We start from the raw sequence: 25344 nt of genomic DNA, 5'->3' as shown, positions 1-25344 counted from the left end.
TATTAAGAACACCAATCACTAGGCTTAGGACCCACACAACTCCAGGACGGTTTCATCTCAGGATCCTGAATTGTGTCCTCTCCAAATTCATATGGTGAAGGCCTAACCCCCAGCACCTCAAAGGGTGACAATGTTTTAGAGACGGGGTGTTTGAGGGGGTTACGTGATTAAGTTACATGATGTTATTAGTGTGGTCTTAATCCAATATGACTGGTGTCCTCCTAAGAGGAGAAAATCTGGACCCAGACAAGCACAGGGAAGACCGAGTGAAGATGCACGGAGTACACAGCCATCTACAGGCCAAGGAGAGCCGTCTCAGAGGACGTCAGCCCTGCTGACACCGCGACCTCCGACCTCCAGTCTCCTCTCTGGTGCCAAAGCCAGCCCGTCCATGGTACTGGGTCGTGGCGGCCTTAGCAGACAGATACGCTGCTCAGCACGCTGCACTGTGGGGAGGGCTAGAAAAACCAACCTCAGGCTAAGAACTGCAGCCTGCTACTCAGTTACTTACAATGCTTTCTAGGGACCTGCTTCCCCAGAGAAAGCATTTTTTAACAGATTGAAAAAGAACCTGTAATGAATGGGTTTCCTTCTTTCCTTGTCTCCAGGGAGCAGCATTGGGACGTTAATTGCTCATGACATGGATGAAGAAAACACTGTCAACAGCGTCTTAGAGTACAGACTTGTGGACCAAACCCCCACAGTTCCCAGAGACGGGCTCTTTCTGGTCGAAGACTACTTGGGAACAGTCAAGTTAGCTGAGCAGTCCTTGAGGAAGCGAGACGCGCCGCAGTACAACTTGACAGTCGAGGTGTCTGACAAAGGTCGGTGTCACCTTCACCAGGTCAGGAGTGAAAACCCTTGTTTTTCTTCTAGTTGTGATTTGTTTGCCTGCTCTGAACCTGGGCGCATCACAGAAGGATGCCATTTAAGAGTTCTTGCTTCCTGTGTAGGACACACCCGCGGCACAGAGCCAGCTGGTCCGACATGGCGATGGCCAGAGTCACTGCTCAGGCAACATCCTTGTGTTGGTCTCCTGAGAAGCAGATACCAAGAGGGGATTTAATATATAAGATTTTATTAGGGGAATTGCCTATGAGAAAAAATGGGAAGGAATACAGAGAAGGCTGGGAAAGCCTCAATACAAGCCTGACCCTGAGTGAAGGAGGTGGTGGGAAGACCCCAGACCACTAAGCAGTCAAAGGGAAGCTCGGTGAGGTCACTGGGGAGTCTAAAACTGGCCATCGAAGGAGTCTGTGATCTCAGAAGCAGGCCTGCCCTTCGCCTGCCTGCCTTGCTCAGTCACTGGCTGGGGGCAGCCTGTGGGAAGCAAGGTCTTGGCACAAATGTGGTGATGCATATTTGAGTTTCAGAGCACAGCAGCACATCATCAGTTAAGACCCCTGTTGCTGGGCGTTGGCAAGGCACGTTGTCATGGCCCCCAGGATCACAAGCAAGGAAATTAGTTGTATTTCCCAAGCCTATGCTTCAGACTCAGAGGATTCTCCTGTATGAAAGGGCAGGAAAAAAAAAAGCGTCTTCGGGGAAGCATTGTCTTCTCCTGTTAGCTTCTAGTGGACCATCGGATGGTCTCAGGAGACATTCTTCCTTACTCCTTATACAATTGCAAAGCAAGTGGTTCTTAATCTTGGTAAAGTCATGAGACCCTTTGAGAATCTGATGAAAACTATGAATTCCTCAACAAATGCACATGTTCTCAGACCAACTGCACAGACACAGACATATATGAACTTGGGGACAGGCCTATTTTAGGGTCATAAATACTCCGAGGTTAAGAACCTTTCTTTGAGTTAACTGGCACTGACTCTTAGATTACCAAACACTTCAGTAATTGTTATGCTAGGAGACAGAGATTATATAGGTGTGGCGAAGAGCCTCATTTCATATAGTGCTTCACATTTTTTTTTTCTTTATACAAATGTTGAGATGCTGAAGAGAACTGGGGTTTAGCAGGCCCCCAGAGCAGAATGTTTGAGAAGTGGTAATTTGGCAAACATTGAGGGCCTCACAATGGCTAGCATTGTAAGAGGTCCGACAGACATGTGCATAATAAATCATCCCTGCCCACGATGAGCTGACAGGTTCGCACCATTAACCATCCATTCTTTCAGTGGTTATTGAGCAGTGACCTTGTCGGAGGCACCATTCAGGGTACTGGGGATACACAGATAAGACCCAATGTCTGTCTGCAAAAGATGCTCATGGTGGAGGAGATGGACATAAGTAAATTACTGGAAATGTGTCCGAGGTAGCCCACGAAGGCAGTGAGTGGTCAGGGGGGAGGGAAACAGAGCAGATCAGGCTTTCAGGAAGAGTGGTCATTGTTCTGAGTCCTGAAGGATGAATATGACAGATTACAAAACAGTATAGAGGCATCTAGGGGAGGAGAAATCCCATGTACAAATGCATGGGCACCTGAAGCGGTCTGAGGCTATCAGGGGCACAAAGTGGAAGTAAGATCACAAATTGTCTGTGTACTTGAGTGTGTCTATAGAACATAGGGGCCCCAGATTATAAAATATATTTATATATAAATAGATATGTGTGTATGTGTGTCGAGGAGATTAAACATGCAGTTGTGTACTGCAGAAAATTAGACGCTAGGCTGCAATTAACATAGTTTTACAGAAAATCAGGGAAGGTCTGTTAGTCAGGGGGCTCACTGCTGGCCCAAATGAGATGTGTGCAGAGCAGGGAGCCAGTGAGCTCAAGCCTGGGACCTCCTGAAGTTCTCCAGCCATTCCCGCTGTCTACAGGTGTCCTGGGGACTGGATGCAGCTTTAATTAACATCCACCTATGTGTATGTGTATATATATATATTTTATTGAAGTATAGTCAGTTACAATGTGTCAGTTTCTGTTGTACAGCATAATGTCTGAGTCATCATTTATTTATAATACTATTATTAGATTCTAAGTTTAAAAGGAGGGCGGGTATAGCTCAGTGGTAGAATGTGTGCTTAGCATGCATGAGATCCTGGGTTCAATCCCCAGTATCTCCATTAAAAATAAATAAATAAATAAACCTAATTAACCCCCCCAAAATTGAAAAATAAATAAATTAATTAAAAAAAAGAGTTTGAAGAAGGGGTTATTTGTGAAGGCTGTGGGTAGGATTATGGGGAACCAGCAGGAGGTGTGCCATACGATGGACAGTGGACCGCCTTTCTCACTCCAAGGTGAGGAGGGGCGAGGGGAAGGGCCAGACCTGTGCCTGGGCCTGTGGAAGAGGCTGCTGGCAGTGGGAGTGCTGCACCCTGACCCCGTTCCTCCTGCTCTGCCTTAGCTCTCCTGCCAGTGTTCCCACTGGAAGAACCCAACTGTTCCCCAGGGGCCAGGATGCCCACCTATGCAGTTCCCAAGGTCAGCCTCCCAGGCACAGAGCAGGATGAAGGGTGGAGAGTGGATGGAGACGGCAAAGGAGCACATGGATTTGAATTCTGGGTCGACCGCTAGTTAGTTGTATGACCTTGAGCAGGTTCTCTACTTCTCTGTCCCTTGGCTTCCTCACTTGTGAACTAAATGAGAATGATAATAGCACCTACATTGTGGAGCTAGAATGAGGATGAAATGAGTCATGCAAGCCGAGCACGGAGGGCTAACTGTTATGATGAGAACCCTGGTTCGGTTGCTACCTACATTCTGTAGATAAACTGACTACCGCACAGAGACCTTGAGTGACACACCCAAGCTCTCACACATCTGATGAGTATCAGAGACAGAATTCAGACTCTGAGGCTCCAGAGCCCAGAGCCTCAGCCATTGTACAGTACAGTACTTCATGGTTAGAGCAATGGCGACCCCAACAAGAAACCATCATGTTGTTTCTAGTTCTGGATATTTTGCTGGGCACCCCATCACCACCTGTACCCATGCTCATCTTGGACCCAGGCTGAACCTGTTGTTTCTGACAGGGTCTCTGAAATGTCAGACCCACCCCTCAAAGCCTGTGCTACTTCCCCAGAGTTCAGAGAGCTACCCCTGCCTCTGTAGCCTGGGCAGCCAGGCCTTTTGAAGGGGGCTAGTTGAGCCCTTCCATGCTCATGTGGGTCTTCCCATCGTGGGGGCAGAGGTGATACAGGACAGTCAGTGCTGGAAGTGCTCAGAGAAGGAAAGCCAGCCAGTGGGATGCTCAGGGAAGACTCTCCAGCAGGATGGTTTTGCACTGGGCTTTGAAGGCTGCGTGAGTTTCACTAGTCAGAAAAGAGAGGCTGCTTCACAGGTAAGACGCTGTCTTGTTCAGGAAAAAGCCTTATCAAGGAGGAGGGTGCAGAGGGAGTGGGAACCCAGGGGAGCCTCTCACTGGCTTTCTTCAGCCTCCCCTTGGTGGCCAGCTCGTGGGCACAGGTGGGGAGCAGAGAAGCCCCTCGCCACATAAATTGCACATCAGTAGTCAAATTGTGGCTGTGGTGGTCACTTCGCTTGCCAGTTTTTTTCTCCTTGCAAATTTCTGATTTCAATGCGTGATTTTCAGTGAAAGGTTTTGTAACATGACTTTGATTTTCAGATTTCAAGACCTTCTGCCATGTGCAAGTCAACATTATTGATATCAACGATCAGATCCCCATCTTTGAAAAATCAGATGTGAGTAGTTGTTACCTTGTTTTTCTTAATGTTGTTCATATTACCTGACCCCTACCTCTGGAATAAAGACAAACAGTAGTTAGGGGAAATGCCAGATTTAACATCTTAGTCAATGCACTGGTGACAAACTCAGGCGTCATCTTCAGTGGAAATCTTCAGGGAACAATAATGTTCACTGTTAACGATATCTGGGAGCGTCTGTTTATAAACTTCTGCCCACGGCTCATTTATTGCCAGGACTGCGTAAAAGCTACAACCACAATCTTTGTCAAATTGAGAGGAGTTGAGCGGCTGCTTGCAGCTTGTCATTCTATATTTTGTGTGTAGGACAATAAATGGATGACTGTGAGATTTCAAAGAAGCATTTTTAGTCAAAATTGAAAATTTGGAATACTGGCAGTTTAAACTCATTTTGCAATAATTGGATAAGAAAAAAGGGGAAGAAAAATTAATCTTTGGCTTATGCCAAAAAAAAAAGTGCTCAAGACATCAGCAGGAATTAGAAGAACTGGGCAAAAAGAACAGGAAAAAGAAGATCAGTTGAGTACATCAAGTAGATTCAAGTTTACTTACTGTTAATGTGGGCTTGAAACTTGGCAGTGGTTTTTATCATTGCTTCCCCTGAAATGGATGTCTCTATTTATTCTGGAGAAGAGAGAGGCTCTTGTGACTAGGTTGTTACGTTTGAAGTCAGTTATGAAGCAGCCCAGAGCCTTGGGATGATGCTCATAAATCAAAAGAGGGATAAGAGTGACAAAGAAAGAGAACTGATTTATGGGAGGGCCTGGGGAGGTAAAAGGTGTGGCTGGATGTAACTTGTGTAAGAGGCACTGAGGCTAAGCAAACACGAGAGCAAGAGCCTGTTGCTTCTCTGCTTCCGTTCTCATGGGCATTTGATCCGTTCCGCGTGTCGTGTTTCCTTGCGTTGCATCTAGACAGTGTTATTAGACTGAGCATCAGAATCCGGCTTTGGGAGTCTTCGAGCTTAGAAATGCAAACTGGGCTCTGGGAAGAGTGAGTCCACGTCTTCCATTGCCGTGGTCCTCCCTCAGACCCTGCCTGTTACCATCTTCATGATCGAGATGCCAAGAGACAGGACCTGGGGGGTTCTCAGAGGGGGAGTGGGAGGTGGTCTAGGCTGGCGGTTAAGAGCACTGGCTGTGGAGCTGAACAAGCATGGATTGGAATCCTAGCTCTGTGACTCAGCAGCTGTGTGGTCTTGGGGGGGCTTACCTCGCCAATTCTTTGTCCTTCTGTCAAGTGGAGATGATAATGTCGCTACTCAGCAGGGGATTTTGTTTTGCTGCTTATGTTTTTGATGAGCACTTAATATGTGCTGGGTGTTCAAGGGCTTTATATGCATTACCTCTGTAAATCCCCACCGCAAACATGAAATAGGTTCTGTTATTATTTTATCATCATCGTCATCATCATGAGCATCATCATCATCATCTCCAATGGACAGATGGTGAACCAGACACTTAAAGAAATTAGATCACTTACCTCAAGTCACCCCGCTAGTAAGTGGCAAGCCTAGGATTCCTACCTAGGCCATTTGACTCCAAAGTTCAGATTCTTAACCATTGTTTCTTGGTGGTTTAAGAATTAATCAAAACAATGTGTGTAAAGTGTCTGCCACACTGCAGACACTCAGTACAGAGTAGCTGTTGATTTAGCTCATTACTGTCATAATGATAAATATAGTTATTAAACGTATTGGAGTGGGAGGGAGAATCTGTTTTAGAATCCTGCTGGTAGCTCTCTGAGACCTTGTGTTTCTTGGTACAATGGACATCAGTCTGCAAGTAGGACTGATGTCAAAATCAGCTGCAACCTACTCATCAGGAGGGAAGACGTGCTCGGTAAGTACCGATGCAAACTTGGACTTGGTCCATTCTGAAACCAATGAGACGAGTTTGCCCTGTGACAGTTGTACTTGGTGACAATGGACACACTCATCGTTTCCTTCCCTGGCTTCTGTCCTAGTATGGAAACCTAACGCTGGCTGAAGACACAGCAGTTGGATCCACCATCTTAACCATCCAGGCCACCGATGCGGATGAACCGCACACTGGGAGCTCTAAAATCCTGTATCGAGTTACGCAGGGAGACAGTGAAGGACGCTTGGAGATTGACACAGATCCCCAGACCAATGCTGGATATGTGAAGGTTAAAAAGGTAAATGGCCCATTTATGGAATTTGTCTTTTCTGCAGATTAATCTATGGTGGACCATTCAAGGACCTGTAAGTGGAGGTGACGTGTTAGCAGTGACCTGTCAGGCATGTGATGGACTCCTGGAGCATTCTCAGTCACTCCTGTCCTTCCGAAAGACAGAAGGCAGGATTCTCATTCTGGGTCTGTCACTGACTGACCAAGTGACCTTTTGCGGAGCGTGGTAGGATTGCCATATGAAATATACAAAATATAAGATGAATAATTTCTTAATATAAGTATGTCCCATGCAATACTTGGGACATGCTAATACTAAAACCTTGCTTGTTGTTTATCTGAAACTCTATACAATCAGGTGTTCTGCATTTTTATTTGCTAAATCTGGGGTGAGGTGGTGCTCAGGGCTTTACTTCTCCCTTTGCAGATGTGGGGTGTTCGACTGGATGAGCCCTGTAAGTCCTTTAGGCTTTAGGCACTTTATTCTTTTTCTTTTTTTTTAATTGAAATACAGTCCGTTTACAACGTTGTGTTAGTGTCTGGTGTACAGCATGGTGATTCAGTTATACACATATACATGGATACATATGCCTTTTCATATTCTTTTTCATTACAGGCTATTACAAGGTATTGAATATAATTCCCTGTGCTCTACAGTGGGACCTTATTAATTGTCTATTTCATGTATAGTAGTTAGTATCTGCTAATTCCAAATTACCAATTTATCCTTCCTCACCCCCTTTCCCCTCTGGTAACCATAAGTTTGTTTTCTATTAGACCTTTTATTCTAATGGGCCAGCCATAGACTCCTCTTTAATAATGACTGGAAATTGGCAGGTCTCCTTTCAAGTTTTCTTGGACAAGTTTACGCCTTCATGCCTTCTTCCCCACCCACCCCGTGCTTTTACGGTATGGCGAAGTCCACTGGCTCTTGCTTCGTCCCTCCCTTTGTAAGCACTGGGTGGTCTGGAGCCAAAATCTTGGTCAGCGTAGTACCTGCTTCTTTATAGAGGGTCTTCCCATCCTTCCCTTGAGCTACTCCCATCCCCCACTGTGTATACCTGAAGCTGGACCCTTTTCTCCATGCTGCCTCATTTGTGCTTTGGAGCATGTAAACCGTTTACCAGATGACTCAATAGGAGGCAGCACTCAATGCTATCCGATAGATTTAGAATTAAGAGGGGTCCGAGTTACAGCAAGAGAGACTCCGCCAGCCTGGCTGAACGCTGAAGGTTTGCCGTGCAGTGAGCTGGAGGCTGCCGAAGAAGGCTCGCTGATACCACGAAACCTCTCTGGACGATTACTTTGCTAATTCACAAACCTTCTAGTGCAACTGGAGGCAGTGCCAACTCCAAGCCTGTAGTAGTGGCCTCAGGGGTGTGGATCTCTGATGAGGACCTTCCAAATGCTAAGTGACAACCAGCCCTGAGGTGTGAATTCTTGATTAGGATAAACCACCAACCGTTAGCCCACTGCCCCTCAGGTGTACGTGTGACCTAGGTATGTATTTATACAGGTTTTAGTATTTTAAATCAGTTAGGTTCTGTTGTGTGGTTTGCTGTGTGTGACTTCGCCTTTACTTCTAGTTCCCTCCCCATCAAGCCATCGGGGACCACCGCTGCTTTAGGACCATGTGTTAATCGTTCTTAAAAAATTGTAAATCCCAATGTAAACTATTTTTATTTCCTGATATTGTATAATACACACAGTATTTATTTTGTAATTGGTCAAATAATCAAACGTAAAGTGTACTTCTGTGCATGCTAATCATTTTTAAGTTTTTTAAAAAAAATTGTAAAAAACACATAGCATAAAATATACCCTCTTAAATTTGAAGTGTACAGTACAGTATTGTTAACTGTGTGTACCTCGCCGTAGGTCTTAGGTTTTTCATTTTCCTTGAGTGAACATGCAACTCACCACTTCCCCCTCTCCCAACTCCTGGCAACCACCATTCTACTTTCTGTTTTTGTAAGTTTAATTATTCCATGTACATCAGATAAGTGGGCTTACACAGTGTTTGTCCTCCTGTGACTGGCTCATTTGACTTACCGTGAGGTCCTCAAGCTTCTTCCGTGCCGTAGCATGCGAAAGGATTTCCTCCTGTTTTGAAAGCTGTGGATTTTCCATTGCAAGTATACGTCACATTTCTCTGCTGATGGGCGTTTAGGCTGTGTCTGTCTCTCGGCTACTGTGAATAATGCTGCAGTGAAGATGGGGTGCATATATTCTGATTTCAGGGGTTTTTTTTGAATATATACCCAGAAAAGGGATTCCTGGATCATATTGCGGTTCTAGTTGTAATTTTTTGAGAAACCCCCATTCTGTCTTGCGTAGCAGCCGCACCGTTTTACATTCCCACCAACAGATCAGAAGGGTGTTTTCTCCCACCCCACAGACTGCCTTTTCGTGCTCCCAGCTGTTTCCTTTGCAGTGCTGAAGATTTTTAATTTGATGTAGTTTTGTTTTGTCCAGAAACTAAGTTTCTTAATCTCAATTCTATCAGCAACTGTTCATATGAGGTTCAGAAGTGCTAACTGCAGGTCAAATTCACGGAGGAACCCATGCTCCAAACTGAAGCCCCTTTTGCTTTAGGAAGGGCCTCTGCACACCCTCCTTGGCTTCTCACGTGGACTCTGAGGGCGGCAGATGTAAGACGCACTGTGCAGCTGCGGTGCAGGCCACGACCAGCCACAGTCAGGCCCCTCCGTGATGGCAGGGCTGGGAACTTGACCTCAGGCTCTGTTGGGAAATTTCTGCTGGGTCCTGGCATTGCCATTTACTAGCTCTGTGTCCTCGACCAAATGTTGTAACCCCTCAGACCTCAATTTTCTGATCTAAAATATGGTGCAATGGTAGCATCTTCTTGATAAGGATGTTGGAGGATTGAACGTGAAAGTACTCGTATAGCTCTTAACAGCACCCAGCAGCAGCAGTAAACTTAATAAATGTCCAGCATTATCTTAATTCTGATCAATGAGAGTGAGGGCAGAAGCTGGGGTTCTGCGTGTGGCCAGATGTGCTTTCCCCTCTTGCCGAGGGGACAAACTTGCCTAATGCAAGAGTCAGATGGTGCCCACCGGGGACTGCTGACCCAGCCTCTCCACAGGAGGGCCTGGGAATCAGTCATTTTAGCCAGTGCCCTGCACAGAGATAGAACACTCCTGTGTTTCCCGTTACTCTTGCCCTCTTACTGAGCTTCACTTTTGATGTCACATTTCCACACATCCAGTAGTTCTCCAACCCCAGCCTGGTGTCCTCCAATTTAACTCTGACACTGTCTACCTGGAGAGGGCATCAGATCCCACCAGTTAAGGGCTCAGTCCCTTCAGAAGCCAGTTGCAAGTCCCAGGTTGTCACCTGTACTTCTGACCCACTGGCTGTAAATTGGAGGTTCCCATGATTCCCTCCTTGGGTTTGATCACTTGCTAGAACAGCTCACACAGCTCAAGGAATATGTTTATCAATTTATTATATAATAAAGGATGTGATAAAGGATACAGGTGAACAGCCAGATGAAGAGGTACATAGGGTGAGATGTGGGAGGGTCCCAAGAGCAGGAGATTTTGTCCCCATGCAGTTGGAATGTGTTTCACTTTCCCAGCACTTGGATGTGTTCACTAACCCAGAAGCTCTCTGAACGCCTTGCTCTGAGGATTTTTATTGAGGCTTCATTATGTAGACATGATTGATCATTAACTCAACTTCTAGCCCTTCTCCCCTTCCCGGGGCCTGGGGTGGGACCAAAAGTCCCACGCTCCTAATCTTGGCTGGGTCTTTCTGGTAACCAGCTCCCATCCTGAAGCCATCCAAGGAGCCCACCAAGAGTCACCTCTTTAGAACAAAAGGCCCTCCTATCACCCAGGAAAGTCCCAGGAACTCGGTGTCAGGAAATAGGGGCAGAGACCAATATATATATTTTTTCTACTATTTCACAAGCCCCAAGTGGTGCTTAGGATTAAACAAGTTTTAGAAGTGCAGTCCTCTCTATGTTTGCTGCTGCCCAAAGCTCTCGCCTCTTATGTCATCATGGTCACCTCCTGGGGCCAAGCGGGGGTCAGGAGCCAAGAAGATTTTTTTGGCCTTCCCTGGCTCATCAGTGACTCTCCTGGGACCCCCTTTCTTGAAATTCAGGGGTTTGTTTTGGCTTTAATTTTTTTAATGTGAATTTTGTCACTTCTCCCTCATGACTGGTCCTTTTAAATTCTCGGTACTTGACCTATTTTTAACCAGCCAGAATGTCATCCGGAAAAGTGATGTGCACATTTTCTCCCATCACGATGCTCGCCAAAAAGGTCACATATTCCCGTCTCGGCTCCTCTCCTTCAGCACTTTGTCTCTGCTTCCAGGCTGAACCTAAATCACAGGTTCGACCTTTCAAGCCATGGTGCGCAGAAGAGAGACTGTGGCTTGAGTGTGTGTTTTCCACTTATTTGATGAGGAAGTCGCTCAAACAAGCCCGAGGTAATCCCACGAGGCCGCGAGGGTCCCTTGGCTTGGCTTTGCAGGCATATCCCTGTGTCATGAAAGACAGTACATGTGCTTTGACAAAACTGGACCTTGATTAAGCTCTGCTGCTTATCAGTTGCTAGTTTGGTGTCTTCCACTTCTAATCTTTCCCCCCCCTGGAAGAGGGTTCAGCGTTTTTCCTGGCGTGAAAGTCAAGCACGCTGATCGATGGCAGGCCGGTCCTTCCGTTCAGTGAGCGCTTAAGCACTGACGCCCTCTCCCACCCAGTCTCCCAGCCCAGGTCTGGATCGGTCCAAGCCCATCCCTCCCGTGGCTGCTCCCAGAGTTAACTTTCTAAAAGACAACTCTGACCCTGTCAGTCTCGTGCTTACCGCCTCTCTCTGCTCATCGAGGATGAAGGCCCTGCTTCTTAGCCTGATGTGCACCGTCTCCTCCATCATTCCTCTCTACTCTCAGCCTCGCCTGTTCTGTTCTGGTAACACAGGCTGCTTCCCACTTGCACGTATGCTGTCTCATTTTTTTACCGCTCACCTCTGGTGGCCACATGAAGGGATGGGGACTGAGGACCTGTCTGCTGGTGAGGACGGGTGTGCCTCCTCTGTCTGAGCACGTGGACCGCCGGGCTGCCTGCCAGAGCCTGGGCGTGGCTGCACCCACAGGGAGCAGAGTGCTGGGTCCTCTGTAAGCACGGCAGGGTTGCTCTGGGGGTTGCTGCCTTCCTGCTCCGTCTACTAGGCTTTCTCAGTTTGACACCCCTGCCTTCATCCCCTGAGATGAGGGTGGGTCCCTGGGATTAAGATGTTCTAGCTCGCACACCCCTCCCTGCCACCCCCCAGGGGAGGAGCCCTATCAGACCACTTAGTTGTGACCAGGAGGTCATCACGGGATCATGCCCTGCAGGCACTGGGTGCTTATCTCTATGAAAAACCTCTCTTTTTACTTCTCAGCTGGCTTCCAAAATTTTGTATCCTGCATTTTGACTAACGTCAATTGATCCTTATTTTCTATCTCAAATGACCTTGAGTCTTCACACATAATTCTTCCTCATTCATAAGAGCAAACTTTCTATCGTACTTTCTTCTGAACTAGAAATTAGGTTGTGATGTGTGTGTTTGTGTGTGCCTGGAGGAGAGGGTTTCTAGAAAGTGGAGATTTTCTCCAGAATCTCTTTCCCCCTGGAGCCTGGAAGGCCTTCTCATCTGGACGTTTCCCAGTGGATACACCGTGGGTACCGCGTGTCAGGGAAGGGATGAGACGCAAAGACGAATGTAACACAATTCCTCTTCTCGGCTCACGGTCCGTGTGGATCTAAAATAGATAACCACACAATTAGAATCCTGAATTAAGTACTATGAGGTTCCAGAGGACGTGGAACTCGTCCATTTGGGGATAGAGAGTAGGGTTCAGAGAAGCCAACAGGGAGAGGACTGCATGGGGCCAACTTTTGACTGAAGGGGAGAATTTTTTCAGATGTTGGGCAAGTGCAGGCGGAGCTAACACACCCAGGTGCCAGTTCTGCGTGAATGGATGCTGCCATTTCTGTTTAACTAGGGAGAAACTGATAGAAACTGACGTTAAAGAACCGGCAGCTCACCGGGAGACCCTGGGTCCTCCAGGTCTGGGAGGGTGAGTCACACAGGACAGCTTCCAAAATCCCTGATGTGCCTCTTGGGTGTGCTTTGGTGCCTCCATCTTTTCCAGGTGACGGGTACCTTTGAGACTCTGACAAAAGCTGTATGTCCTCTCCCCAGAAAACATCTCACATATGCACATAGGTTCTGTTAAACAACAACAATTCAGCAGGGTAGATTTGGGGCTCAAATTGGCTTTATTCGTGACTCGGACATCACCTCTTCTGGCAAACAGAAGGGAGCTCAGCTGAGCATAGAAAAGGAGAGGTTTCTAAAGGCAGAAGGGGGCGGAAAAAGGGAATCACTAGCAAAGAATGTGTTGTTTCAGGCAAGGGTGTCTTCCTAAAGGAAGCAAAAGGGCCTACTGGGCAGACTACCTCAGTGCTGACGAGGTAATCCCAGGTTGGTCTGGTACCTCTTGTTTCTTTTTTAACTATACAATATTTAGATTTTAGTTTTTAGGAGTTTCCTGATGCCTGGAAGCCCTTTATCCCAGTTAAGAAGCCCTGCCTTAGGGGCTCAGCGGGTCTCCAGGAGTAGGAGTGTTGCCCCCCCCCCCATAGAATTATGGATTCTGTCTTGACAGGAACCTTAGAAGAATATAAACTAATTGCTTGGATGGTATTTTTAAAAAGCAGATTGCTTAAATGATATTTAAGACCTTTTATGCTAACCTGACATGTGTTCTTTATGCCTATTCTTGAAAGCTTCCAGAGTTAGGAATTTGGTTTTTTTTGAAGCAGCTCTTTCTGTCTTGAAGCCCTAGCTGTTCAATTCTTCTTCAGACTAAACCAAAATTGGTTTCTTGATTTTCATCCCTGGCCCTGTTCAGCATGACCTTGAACAAGAGCAGATGACCTATCTTTTGACTGGCTCTGCTAACCTCCCCGACCCTCCATGAGTTTAAAGTCTTTTATTTTGAGGTTTGAGTCCTGAGGTCCCTGGGAAATCATTATTCAGTGTGGAAATCTCTACACACACATTTCCCAGTGTCTTCTGAGAACTGTCTTGAGAAAATCAGTAAGTTTCTGCTGAGTGAAGGAATCACCCCAGGGTTAGATAAACTGGAGAAGTGCTGTATTGATCTCCTCTGCTAGGAGAGTGACAACACACATTAGCTTATTAAAAGCCCTGAAAAGTCCTGCAGCAAAGACTTTTCCATGGCTCACTTACTCTGAGAAGCAAGTTCTTGCTGACACTGGATTGAGAACTGCTGCTCTGTAAGAGCGATTTCTAAGGTGCATAGGGAATGAGTCTTTATTTTTTATTCTCATTTTTTATTAAAGTGTAGTCAATTTGCAGTGTTTCAGGTGTACAACAAGCGATTCAGTTATACATATACATACATACATATATATTTTTTCAGTTTCTTTTCCATTATGGCTCATTAAAAGATATGGAACATAATTCCCTGTGCTATATGGTAGGTCCTTGTTTATTTATTTTATATATAGTAATGTATAATCCCAAACTCTAATCTATCCCTCCCCTGCTTCCCGCCTGGTAACCACAGTTTGTTTGTCACAGTTTGCTATGTCTGTGAGTCTATTTCTGGCTTATAAATAATTTTTTTTTAGATTCCACATATAAGCAAGATCATATATTTGTTTTTCTCTGACTTATGGGAATGAATCTTTTAAGGGAGCTAATTATCACCCAATTAATTTTCCTTTTTTTTCCTCTCCACAGCCTCTTGATTTTGAAACAGTACACGTCCACAACATTGTGTTCCAAGCAGAAAATCCTGAGCCTCTGGTGCCAGGTGTACAGTACAACGCCAGCTCTGCTGCCACATTCAGGCTAATAGTGACAGATGTGGATGAAGCTCCACAATTTTTGCAACAAGTATTCCAAGCAAAAGTCAGTGAAAATGTGGCCAGAGGCACTAAAGTGGGCAACGTGACTGCCAAGGATCCGGAAGGTCTGGACATAAGGTAGAGGACAGCAGGGCGGGACAGGCCAGGCTGTGCACTGGGACCACGGCCAGGGGGGAGGAGGAAGGGCTGGGAGGGGCTGAGAAGCTGGCTTGACTCCAGGACTCTTCCCTAAGGGAGCAGCCAGCATCTGAAGCCACGTCCCAGTGCGCCTGGTGAACTGGCCATGGTTCCAGCAGGTGCCAGTGCCCTGGGGGGCATCAATGAGTACCTGGACTCAATCAAGTAGGAAGCAGGGCAGGTTCCACTCCAGCCCACCTACTGCCGCTCCCAGCTGAGGGCTGGTGAGTTCAGGAGGGGGAGTCCAGAGACTGGGCTGTCCAAAGCCAGGCCCCGTGTCTGGACCAGTGATGGGGGCCAGGGACTGGGGAAGGGCCCCAGCCCCGAAGGCAGACTGGAGTTCTAGACAGAAGAATAAGGCAAAATCCGGTGGGGCAGACGGGGCCGCCTGGCAGGGCGGAGGGAGTGTTCTCGATGGAGGGCGCATAGGTTGCTCGGCGCTGCAAGGAGCAGGTCCAGGGCGACAAGACTCACTCCAGAGCTCACCACTGGAGTGGCAAGTACGCAGGCTGAGGTAGTTGAGCAAATGTAAATCTTTCCATCCTAGAAATTCTCAACCATTTTTTGGGTGCAATAGAACTCACCCAGATTTGCCTGAAAAATGCACAGTGATAATTAATCTTCCCAAGATAGGCATGCATGTGTAGGTATCGCTACCTGTATCTGTATCTATAACCTTTTTTTTAAATTAAAATTTTTGTTTTGGTGGGGGAGGTAATTAAATTTATCCATTTATTTATTACTTTCGGTGGAGGTACCGGGGATTGAACCCAAAACCTCGTGCATGCTAGGCATGCACTCTACCACCGAGTAATACCCTCCCCCCTGTATCTGTAATCTTTTCAAGATCACATAGTTAATAAGCACACAGCTAGGGCTTGAACTCAGATCCTTTGCTTCTATTGCAGAACATGGGCACTCCTGTCCATGGCATGACAGATATTTCAGCGTGACTTAAAACCCACATGTGGTTATGAATGACCAATCCTTTAGGGTCTCTGAACATTTGATGGGAGTCTTGCCTCCCACTGAGCAATCAATTAGGCACTTGGAATCGGTCCCAAGACCTTTTTCTGATTGTCTGTGGGAGTAAAGTTCCCACCTGCTGTTTTCCTCCCCAGGCACTTGTCAGCTTCCACAAAGACAAACATGAGAGAGGGAAGAACAGTTGGGCTACACTGTGTGGTTAGCGTAAAGACACGTCAGAGTCACAGATTATGATGGGGCACAAAGTGTTACTAATTTTACAGCCATCTACTGCTTAACAGATGCTTCTGTCTCCCTCATGAGAATGTAATTAAAAAATCATTAGTCAAAGACAAGTGAATATAAATTTGAGTTTATGAGGGGGCAAAACAAAGGCATTTAAGAACATTTCTCCAGGACAAGATATAATGGATGTACTATTAAGTTAAAATCAGGAAGATGAGGAAAAAGACTGAGAAGGGGGGTGTCCTGTAAGAGACAAATAAGAAAAGTACTTCATGAATGAGGAATAATCAATAATTCAGATGCTAGTAGTAAGTCAGTTAAGAACTAAGGATGACTCCAAAGTTTTTGGCAGGAGCAATTTAATTCTTCTCTTTCTTCCAGCTCCACAAACTTAGAATCTGTTGACACCCAATGGATCTTAATACAATCTATCAGCAAATATTGGAGATTCTTTCATTGAAATATATCCAGAATCTACCTGCTTCTCATCACTTCTGCAGTGGTCCAGGCCACCATTATCATCTCCTCCACCCCACCCTGAGTCCATACACTGCAATCAGAATGTGGGTCTTTAAAAAGTAAATCAGATCATATGACTCCTCTGCGAACCCTCCAAAGGGTTTCCATCTCACTCAGAAACCCCAAGAACATAGGAATTTTTAATTCATCACCTATACACACAGCCTAACACGGTGCTTGGCATATAGAATATTCTAACACTGGGAAAAAATTAATTTGAACTAACACATAATTTTTCAGTCATTCTCCTGGACATGTAGGTTGTTTTGTCTTTTTATTATAGAACATGTTTTAAATGTATGCATAACATTCTTTTTTAAACTTCTATTATTGTTTTTTTATTTGGAGAAAATTTCCAGAGGTGGGATTCTTTGATCTAAAAATGTAGACATCCTTATGGCTGTGATGTGTTGTTTCCAAAAGGCTGTAGCAATTGATTTCCCTGTGGTTCTAGTCTCGTCTATCTCAGATTCATCTTTCACACACCTACCAGTGAGTTCCACTGAAAACAGACGAGGTCACCTTCCTGCTTAACACCATTCCCTGGCTGTGCATTGCTTCCCACAGTCCAGCTCTTTCCAATCTCTCTGGCTTCATCTGTTGCCATCCCCTGTGTCCAGTTTTTGTCCCACCACTGCTGGAATGCCTGACTCCCCCGCACCCTTGGCTTCTCTGCTTTAGATCATGCCATTCCTTCTGCTTAAAGCATCCTCCTTTTCCTTGCTTTAGTTAACATCTACTCTTTCAGAAAGACTTTTCTGGTTCCCATAAACTTATTTGGGATTCTACATGGCCCCTTCCACTGTATTCATCACATTTTATTGAAATTATCTGTCTCTGTGTCTGTCTTCTCCAGTGGCCTAAGAACCCCTTTTCGTAACCTCCTCTCTTGGCACACAGCCTAACGTGGCTAAGCTCCCAGTAGCTGTCTGTTGAATGAGGAATTCACTGCGACCTGAGCAGCCTCTGAATCCGCCCCTTCACACAACATTTCCACCAATGGGTGTTCGGGTTTTCTTAGAGGAGGCGGTTTGCTAATCTGGTCTAAAGATACTTCCAGGTTGTTTTAATTGAAATTCTTTGATTGCCAGAAAAGTTTAACCTTTTTCCATCAGAGTTTGTAACTCTACCTTTTCTATTAAAATAAATACACCAACCGCTTTGTAAGGATGAACAAATCCTCTTTTTGAAGGCAGCTGGTATACAAATAAAACATTAATAATATTAGGTCCTGCTCCTTTAAATATGTTGTAAATAATATGCAAGGGAGAGCTCTGATATAATAGCACAGTGGTGCATAAACTGTCTTCACACTTTCACGCACAGTAATGTGAGCTTTCTTTTGCTCTTTTCTCTTTATAAAAAGTTATTCACTGAGAGGCGACAAGAGGGGTTGGCTTAAAATCGACCCCATCACTGGTGAGATCTTCAGCGTGGCTCTGCTGGACAGGGAAGCTGAAAGTCTGTATCAGGTTCAAGTGGTGGCAACGGAAGTAGGTGAGTCAAAATAAATAAATGAATAAATAAAAGGTAACGTAAATTACTAGAGGATGTATGAATAGAAATGGGAGGGATGGTGAGGGGAGGAAGGCACAGACACAGAAACAATAAAAAGATCGTGGTTTCCAGGGGTTTGGGGAGAGGGAGGGAGGGAGGAATGAATAGATGGAGCACAAGGGACTTTTAGGGCAATGAAATGATTCTGTGTGATACTATAGTAGTGGCTGCATGTCATTATGCATTTGTCAAAGCCCATAGAATGTACAACAACAGGAGTGAACCCTAATGTGAACTATGGACTTTGGTTGATAATCATGTGCCTGTGTTTGTTCATCAGTTGTACCAAGTATGCCACACTGATGAGGGATGCTGAGGGCAGGGGAGTATGTATGTGTGGGTGGGGAGGGCTCTGTGCGCACTCTCTGTATTTTCTGCTCAATTCTGTTATGAACCTGAAACTGCTCTAAAAAAATAAAGCCTATTAATTTAAAAAAAACTATTAGGGGATGTATAAACAGAAATGGGAGGGAAGGTGAGGTGGGTGGGAAACTCCACTGGGTCAAACTGTCAGAATACCGTATAATAGAAGGACGAGAAGGGTACCAAAGTGGAGGCACGTACATGCTCACACCTTCCTGGTTTTGTTCGTGATGTGAACCCCGTGTCCCTCTGCAGGGCTCTTCCGGGCAGGGCTGCTCTGGGGGCTGAGTAGGCTTCTGGGCTGCTCTTCGTTCTGTCGTCTCCTGTAGGGGTTACAGCTTCTAGAAGGTTCCCGTGTCCCTGCTGAACTACCTCCTTTCCTCCACAGTGGCTGTGGGTCTCTCCTGGGGGCGGAGTCAAACCACTGCCCTGCTGACCCAGACCATCACTTGCTCCTCCAGCCTTAAGTTGTGCAGTGACTGAGATCTCGTCCTTTTGAAACAGAAAATGTCTGATGCAATGTTGTCAACATTACACGCGCCTGAATCACCCAGGAGCCTGTTCAGTGCAGATCTGGGGAGTTCACCCTGCACATTCTGATTCAGTAGATTTGGGGGGCCCTGGGTATCTGTTTTGATGAAGTAGGGTGAACTTATGAAAGGAAGGACTTATTATGTAGATAAGCCAAGGATATTGGACCCGCCCCTATATAATCTCTAAAAATAAACTCAGGAATATTGTGCTTACCAGTGATAAGGCTTGAGATGAAAACATTGAGTTTCTTTGCATTTAAATAGAACTTTCTAACTTACAGCCAGGATTCTGTTGATCCTATGCTGGTCAGAGCCTCTAGTGTGACAGTAAATCTATCTGCCTCGCTGACCAAAAAGTGAGAACTGAACAAATTATGACTAAATACAGTTTAGACAAAAAAAAGAGAAAACTTTCAAAATGTGAATCGCAGCGTTGGGAACTGGACATTTCAATGGGTGGGAATCACAAAAAATGGTCTCTGTGTATGAAAAGATGAAGACAGACAGGGGTTGGGGAGGGTATAGCCCAGTGGTAGAGTGCCTGCTTGGCACGCACGAGGTCCTGGGTTCATTCCCTAGTGCCTCCGTTAAAGGGGGGAAAAAAGATGAAGAAAAACAAAAGCACTGCAGTCAAGTCAAAGCCATGAGGGTAGAAATGCCGGCATGTTGTGTCGAATTTGGAGCAGCCGTGTGTGAGCGGATGGGGCGGGTCAGGCACCGGCTCTCTCCATTGCTTTTAGTGAAGTACCTCCACTGTCACACTCTGTACATTCCACTCACTCTTGATTTAGAAGCTCCCGACTGAATCAGCAGGAAGTTTCTGGCCGAGCCTTTGTGCTGTGCGTTCCGCGACAACGTGCCATGGAGTCAGCGCTGTGCTTTGGATGTGTCGTGATAGCCTCTCACATTTTAGCAGTTTCGTCAGTCAAAACCAGGGTTCAAGACCCTGCTCTGTTTGCAGCTGCTGGCCCTGAAAGGATGCACGTAGACGAAATGACTTCTAGAGCACATGGGCGCTTCCTCCCACTTTGGTTAAGTGTAGCCAGAGACATAGAAGACATTGGACAAGAAAAGCAGGCAAATAGGCTTTACTGGAGCTGACGCAGGTCAGAGTCAGAAATTGTAGAAGCAGCGTCTGTGATGACATCAGGGCGGATGAGAACAGTTGGTGTTCACATTGTGCTGACAGCCCCGTTCTAAGCACTTGCCTTTCCTACATCCGTGTGGGGCTGGTACTCTTACTGACCATATCTGTTGGAGAAACCAAGGCACTGAGAAGTTAAGTCGCACAGCTAAGAGTCCTAATTTTTCACCATTACACCGCAGCAAATAACGTTTGTGCTTTTCTTTACCATTTTCTAAGAATGCTACTCGTCGCATCTTCATAAAGCCACATGTTTTATAGCTAAAAAAATGAGGCTTAGAAAACTTAACGAACATGCGTAAGTCAGTGTTGAGGAGCAGTTTAAAGCTGTGGACTCGAGAGTCAGACCTCCTGTGTCGGAAGCCTCTCTAACACTGTGTGACCTTGGGCAAGTCACACAACTTCTCTGAGCCTCAGGCTTCTCACCTGTAAATATACATCAGAGTTATTTTGAAGTGATATATGTAACATATTAGCCCATTTTTCTTAGTGATTATTGTTATCAAGACTTTTAAACCAGAAAATGAAACTAGATCTGAATTGTAGGTTTTTTTTTTTAAAGAAAAGGAAATATCCTTTTTTATTAAAAGGAGAATGAGAGAGCTGATATCATGTTTCAATGACTCAATTCCTCAGGTGGGTCCTCCTTGAGCTCCACCGCACAGTTTCACCTGACGCTGACGGATGTGAACGACAGCCCCCCGCGGCTGGTCAAGGAGTACACAGGCTTGTTCTTCTGCCATCCCCTCAAAGCGCCCGGGAGTCTCATTTTTGAGGCCACAGATGATGATAAGCAGTCATTTCTGGGTCCACGCTTTACATTTGCCCTCGGCAGTGAAAGCTTACAAAGTGACTGGGAAGTTTCCGGAATCAATGGTGAGTTGTCGAAAGTACATGAAGAAAAACACTGATGGGTGATGAAATGGGTTTTTATCTGCCTTGGTGTGCGGGCAGCCCTCAGCACAGCGCTTTCTTCCATGCTCCAGGAAGGAAGTTCATGCTGCGGAAACTTGCACAGGGAAGCTCTCAAAAGGGCTGAAAGCCCCCGGGTTTGGAAGAGGGAAAGATTGTCAACACACAGCAAGCATCCCACCTTAGTGCAGATGAAGAGTTGGACAATCAGAGCAGCATTTGCAAAATTTCCAGTGGCAGCTGAGAACCTGGTTTCATGATGACTTTTAAAAACAGCTTTATTGAAATATAATTGATAACGGTTAACAGCACATATTTAAAGCAGACAATTTCATAAAAATTGATATATGTACACACCATTGGAGCCATCAGCACAATCAGGAACATCCCACCACCCTCTAAGGTGTATCCATGTGCTGTTACAGGCCTTAATTTTTCACCCCACCCCCAAGGAACCACTGATCTGCTTCCTGTCACTATAGACTAATATGCATTTTCAGGAATTTTATCTAAATAATATAATGCAGTATGTACTCTTTTTTGTCTGGCTCATTTCACTTAGTATACTAATTTGGGGATTTCACCGTGTTTTTGCCTACGTTAACACTTCACTCCTTTTTATTGCAGAGTGGAATTCCATTGTATGGCTATCTCACGATTTGTTATCCATTCACTTATTGAGTATTACTCAGGGTGCTTCCAGTTTTTGCTATTTCAAATAAACCTTCTGTGCACATTTGTGAACAAGTGTCTTGTAGGAGTGTATGCTTTCATTTTTCTTGGTTAAATACCTAGAAGTGTAATGGCTGGTCATACGGTAGCCGTACAGTGAAAAATTTTTTTTTCATTTTTCATTTTTATTAGAATTGTTAGTTTGATTGCACATATGCAATATATTGCATGTAAATACATATACACAATAGACTGCCATATTTTTAAAGTTTACATATATGTACTGTTCATTGTTTCTAAGAACGTTTAGAGCTTTAGCTTTTTGAACTTGCCTAGTTATCAAAGGAATAAAGCCAACCACAAAATAAGAATTAATTCAAAAAGATACATACACCCTGCTATTAACAGCAACATTACTTATAACTGCCAAGATATGGAAGCATCCTAAGTGCACATCAATAGATGAATGGATAAAGAAGATGCGGCTTATATATGTAATGGAATACAACTCACCCTTAAGAAGGATATTTTGCCATTTGTGGCCCTTCATTCACTTTTTTTTTTCACTTCAAGAGCCAGAATTTTATAACTGGCATAAACAGTTCCATTACATCAAAAACAACAAAGTACCTAGAAATAGACTTAACCAAGGAGATTACCTTGTATGGTCAAATTTTTAAGAAAATGTCAAATGGCTTCCCAAGCACCTGTGACAGTCTACATTCCCTCCAGTGTATGAGGGTTCTGGTTACTCAGCATCTTCCCAGGGCTCGCTGTGCTCAGTCTTCGCAGTTTTAGCCACTGTAGTGGGAGGGAAGTATTTCATTATGGTTTAATTTATATTTCTCTAACGACAAATGATGTTGAACATTTTTTCATGTGCTTATTTGCCATCCATGTATCTTCACGGGTGAACTGTCTGGTCAAATATTGTGCCCATTTAAAAAGTTTGGCTGTTTGGCTTCTGTGTTGAGTCATAAGCATCCTTTATACAGTCTAGACACAAGTTCTTTCTCAGATTCATGTTTACAAATATTTTCTCCCAGGCCAGTGGCTTACTTCTTCATTTTGTAACAGTATCTTTTGAAGAGTCAATTAACATTTTTTGATGACATCTGATTTATTGATTTTTTTTCTTCTGTAATTTCTGACTTTTGTGTGTATTAAGACATTTTTGCCAAACCCAAGGTCACTAAAATTTTCTTATTTTTTCCCCAGAGGTTATATAGCTTTAGCTTTTATATTTAGCTCTATGAACGATTTCAAGTTAATTTTTTGTACATGCACGGTAAAGGTCAGGGTTCATTGGTTTTAGTGTGGCTATCTAGTTGTTTAAACACTATTTATTGAAAATATCCTTTTCACATTGAATTATCTTGGCAGCTTTGTCAAAAATCAAGTCACCACACATATTTGGATCTATTACTGGACTTTCTTTTCTTTTCTTTTTTACTTTTTATTTATTTCTTTTCTTTTTTATTTTTTGAGGGGGAGGTAATTAGATATTTATTTATTTATTAAATGAAAGCACTGGGGATTGAACCCAGGACCTTGTGCATGCTAAGCATGTGCTCTACCACTGAGCCATACCTTTCCCCTCTCTGGATTTTCTTTTTTGTCTCACTGATCTCTTTGTCTGTCATTGTAGCAGTACTACAGTGTTTTGATCACTGCAGCTCTACAATATGACTTGAAGTCAGGTAGTGTAAATTTCCCCACTTTGTTCTTTTTCAAGATTTTTAAATCTATTCTAGGTCTTTTGCATTTCTATATAACTTTTAGAATTAAACCTGTCCATTTCTACCCAAAAAGCTTATGCAGAGTATGATTGAGATTGTGTGATTCTATAGCTGAATTTGTGGGAGAACTGACATCTTAATAAAATTGAGTTTTCTAACCCATGAATATGACATATGTCTCCACTTACTTAGGTCTTCCTTAATTTCTCTGAGCAATGTGTTTTAGTTCTTGTAGAATTTCCCCTAAGCATTTCATTTTTATGCTATTTCAAATATTTAAAAATTTTTAATTTTTAAGTAGTTGCAGGATATAGAACTGTAAGTGATGATTTTTGTGTGTTGATCTTGTATCCTGTAACTTTGGTGACCTCATAAGTTCTCTCTCCCTTTCTAACGTATTCATAGCTTTTCTACATAGACAATTATATTTGTTGTCTGTGAATAATAACAGTTTTATTTCCTTTCCAATCTGGATGGCTTTTATATCTTTAGCTTGCTTTATTACTGACTAAAGCCTTCAGGATAATGTTGAATAAAGGTAATGAGAGCAGAAACGCCTTGGCTTGTTCCTGATCTTAGAGAGTTCCTGATCTTAGAGAGAAGGCAGTTAGTCTTTCACCATTAAGTATAAATTAGCTGCAGGTTTTTTGTAGACAGCCTTTAACAGACTGAGTACTTTATCTTCTATCCCTAACTTGCTGAGAGGCTTTTTTGTTTTTTAAGTTAGGAAGAGATGCTAACAATTTCAAGTGCTTTTTCTGCATCTGTTGAGATGATTGTATGATTGGGGTTTTTTGGTGGTTTTGTTTTGTCTCTTAATTGGTGAAATATATATCTATTAACTTTTAGATCTTAAAATCAGTCTTCTCTTCCTGGGATAAAGCCTACTTTGTGGTGAAATATTGGCATTTTTATGTATGGTTGGATTTGATTTTCTAAAATTTTAAGAATATTTCTATCTATATTCATAAGGGATATTGGTGTGTATTTTTCTTTTCTCATCTTTGTCTGATTTTGGTATCAGAGTAGTTCTGGCCTCCTAGAATGAGTTTAGGAAGTGTTTTATCTCTCCAATTATCTGGGAGAGTTTGTGTGAAATTGTTTTTTATTTCTTCCTTAAGTTTTGATAGAATTCACCAGTGAAGCCATCTGAGCCAAAGTTTTCTTTGCAGGAAGCCCTGACTACAAATCCAATTGTTTTAACAGATACAGGGCTATTCAAATTACAGATTTCTTTTTGACTGAGTTTGTTAGTTTTGTCTTTCAAATAATTTGTCTACTTCATTTGATTTGTCTAAGTTATCGGCACAAAATTATTTGTAATATTATTTAATTATTCTCTTAATATCTGCAGAATATGTAGTGATACCACCTCAAATTTTGCCTCTTTTTTTTATTGTTGTTCTGATCAATCTGGCTAGAGGTTATTAATTTTGTCGATACATTCTCAAAGAACCAGCTTTTGGTTTCATTCATTTTTCTCTACTTTATTTTTTGTTTTGTATTTTATTGCTCAGGTCTTCATTATTTCCTTTTTCTTCTTATGTTGTACCTAATTTGTTCTTGTTTTATTTTTGTTAAGGTAGGAGCTGAGGCAATTGAGAACTTTTCCTTTGTTAGCATAGGCATTTGGTGCTATAAATTTATCTTGTTTAGTGTCATGTTAGCTGTATTTTGTAAAGTTTGATGTATTGTGTTTTCATTTTCATTCAGTTCTATGAGTGATTTAGAAATGTGCTATGGGGGTTTCCCACATCTTACTGGTTACTAGTTTCTAATTTAATTCCATAGTGACCAGAAAACATTTGACTGGAATCCCGTA

General features: G+C 43.9%; 1 protein-coding gene across 5 annotated transcripts in view; it reads left to right on the top strand.

Annotated features, from left to right (window-relative positions):
* CDH17 (cadherin 17) overlaps positions 1-25344 on the top strand; it is a 94995-nt gene that overhangs the window by 65314 nt on the left and 4337 nt on the right. For all 5 annotated transcript variants that reach the window (XM_072949463.1, XM_072949464.1, XM_072949465.1 and 2 more), the window contains exons 10-15: positions 609-824; positions 4529-4605; positions 6592-6783; positions 14567-14811; positions 17969-18099; positions 20836-21075. In XM_072949463.1, coding sequence (XP_072805564.1) covers positions 609-824; positions 4529-4605; positions 6592-6783; positions 14567-14811; positions 17969-18099; positions 20836-21075 — 1101 coding nt within the window. The remainder of the gene's footprint in view (positions 1-608; positions 825-4528; positions 4606-6591; positions 6784-14566; positions 14812-17968; positions 18100-20835; positions 21076-25344) is intronic.

Source organism: Vicugna pacos, chromosome 25 (assembly GCF_048564905.1).
Source record: "Vicugna pacos chromosome 25, VicPac4, whole genome shotgun sequence".
NCBI lineage: Eukaryota > Metazoa > Chordata > Mammalia > Artiodactyla > Camelidae > Vicugna > Vicugna pacos.
Note: the sequence above shows the minus strand (reverse complement) of the source record. Positions and strands in the feature narration are given on the sequence as shown.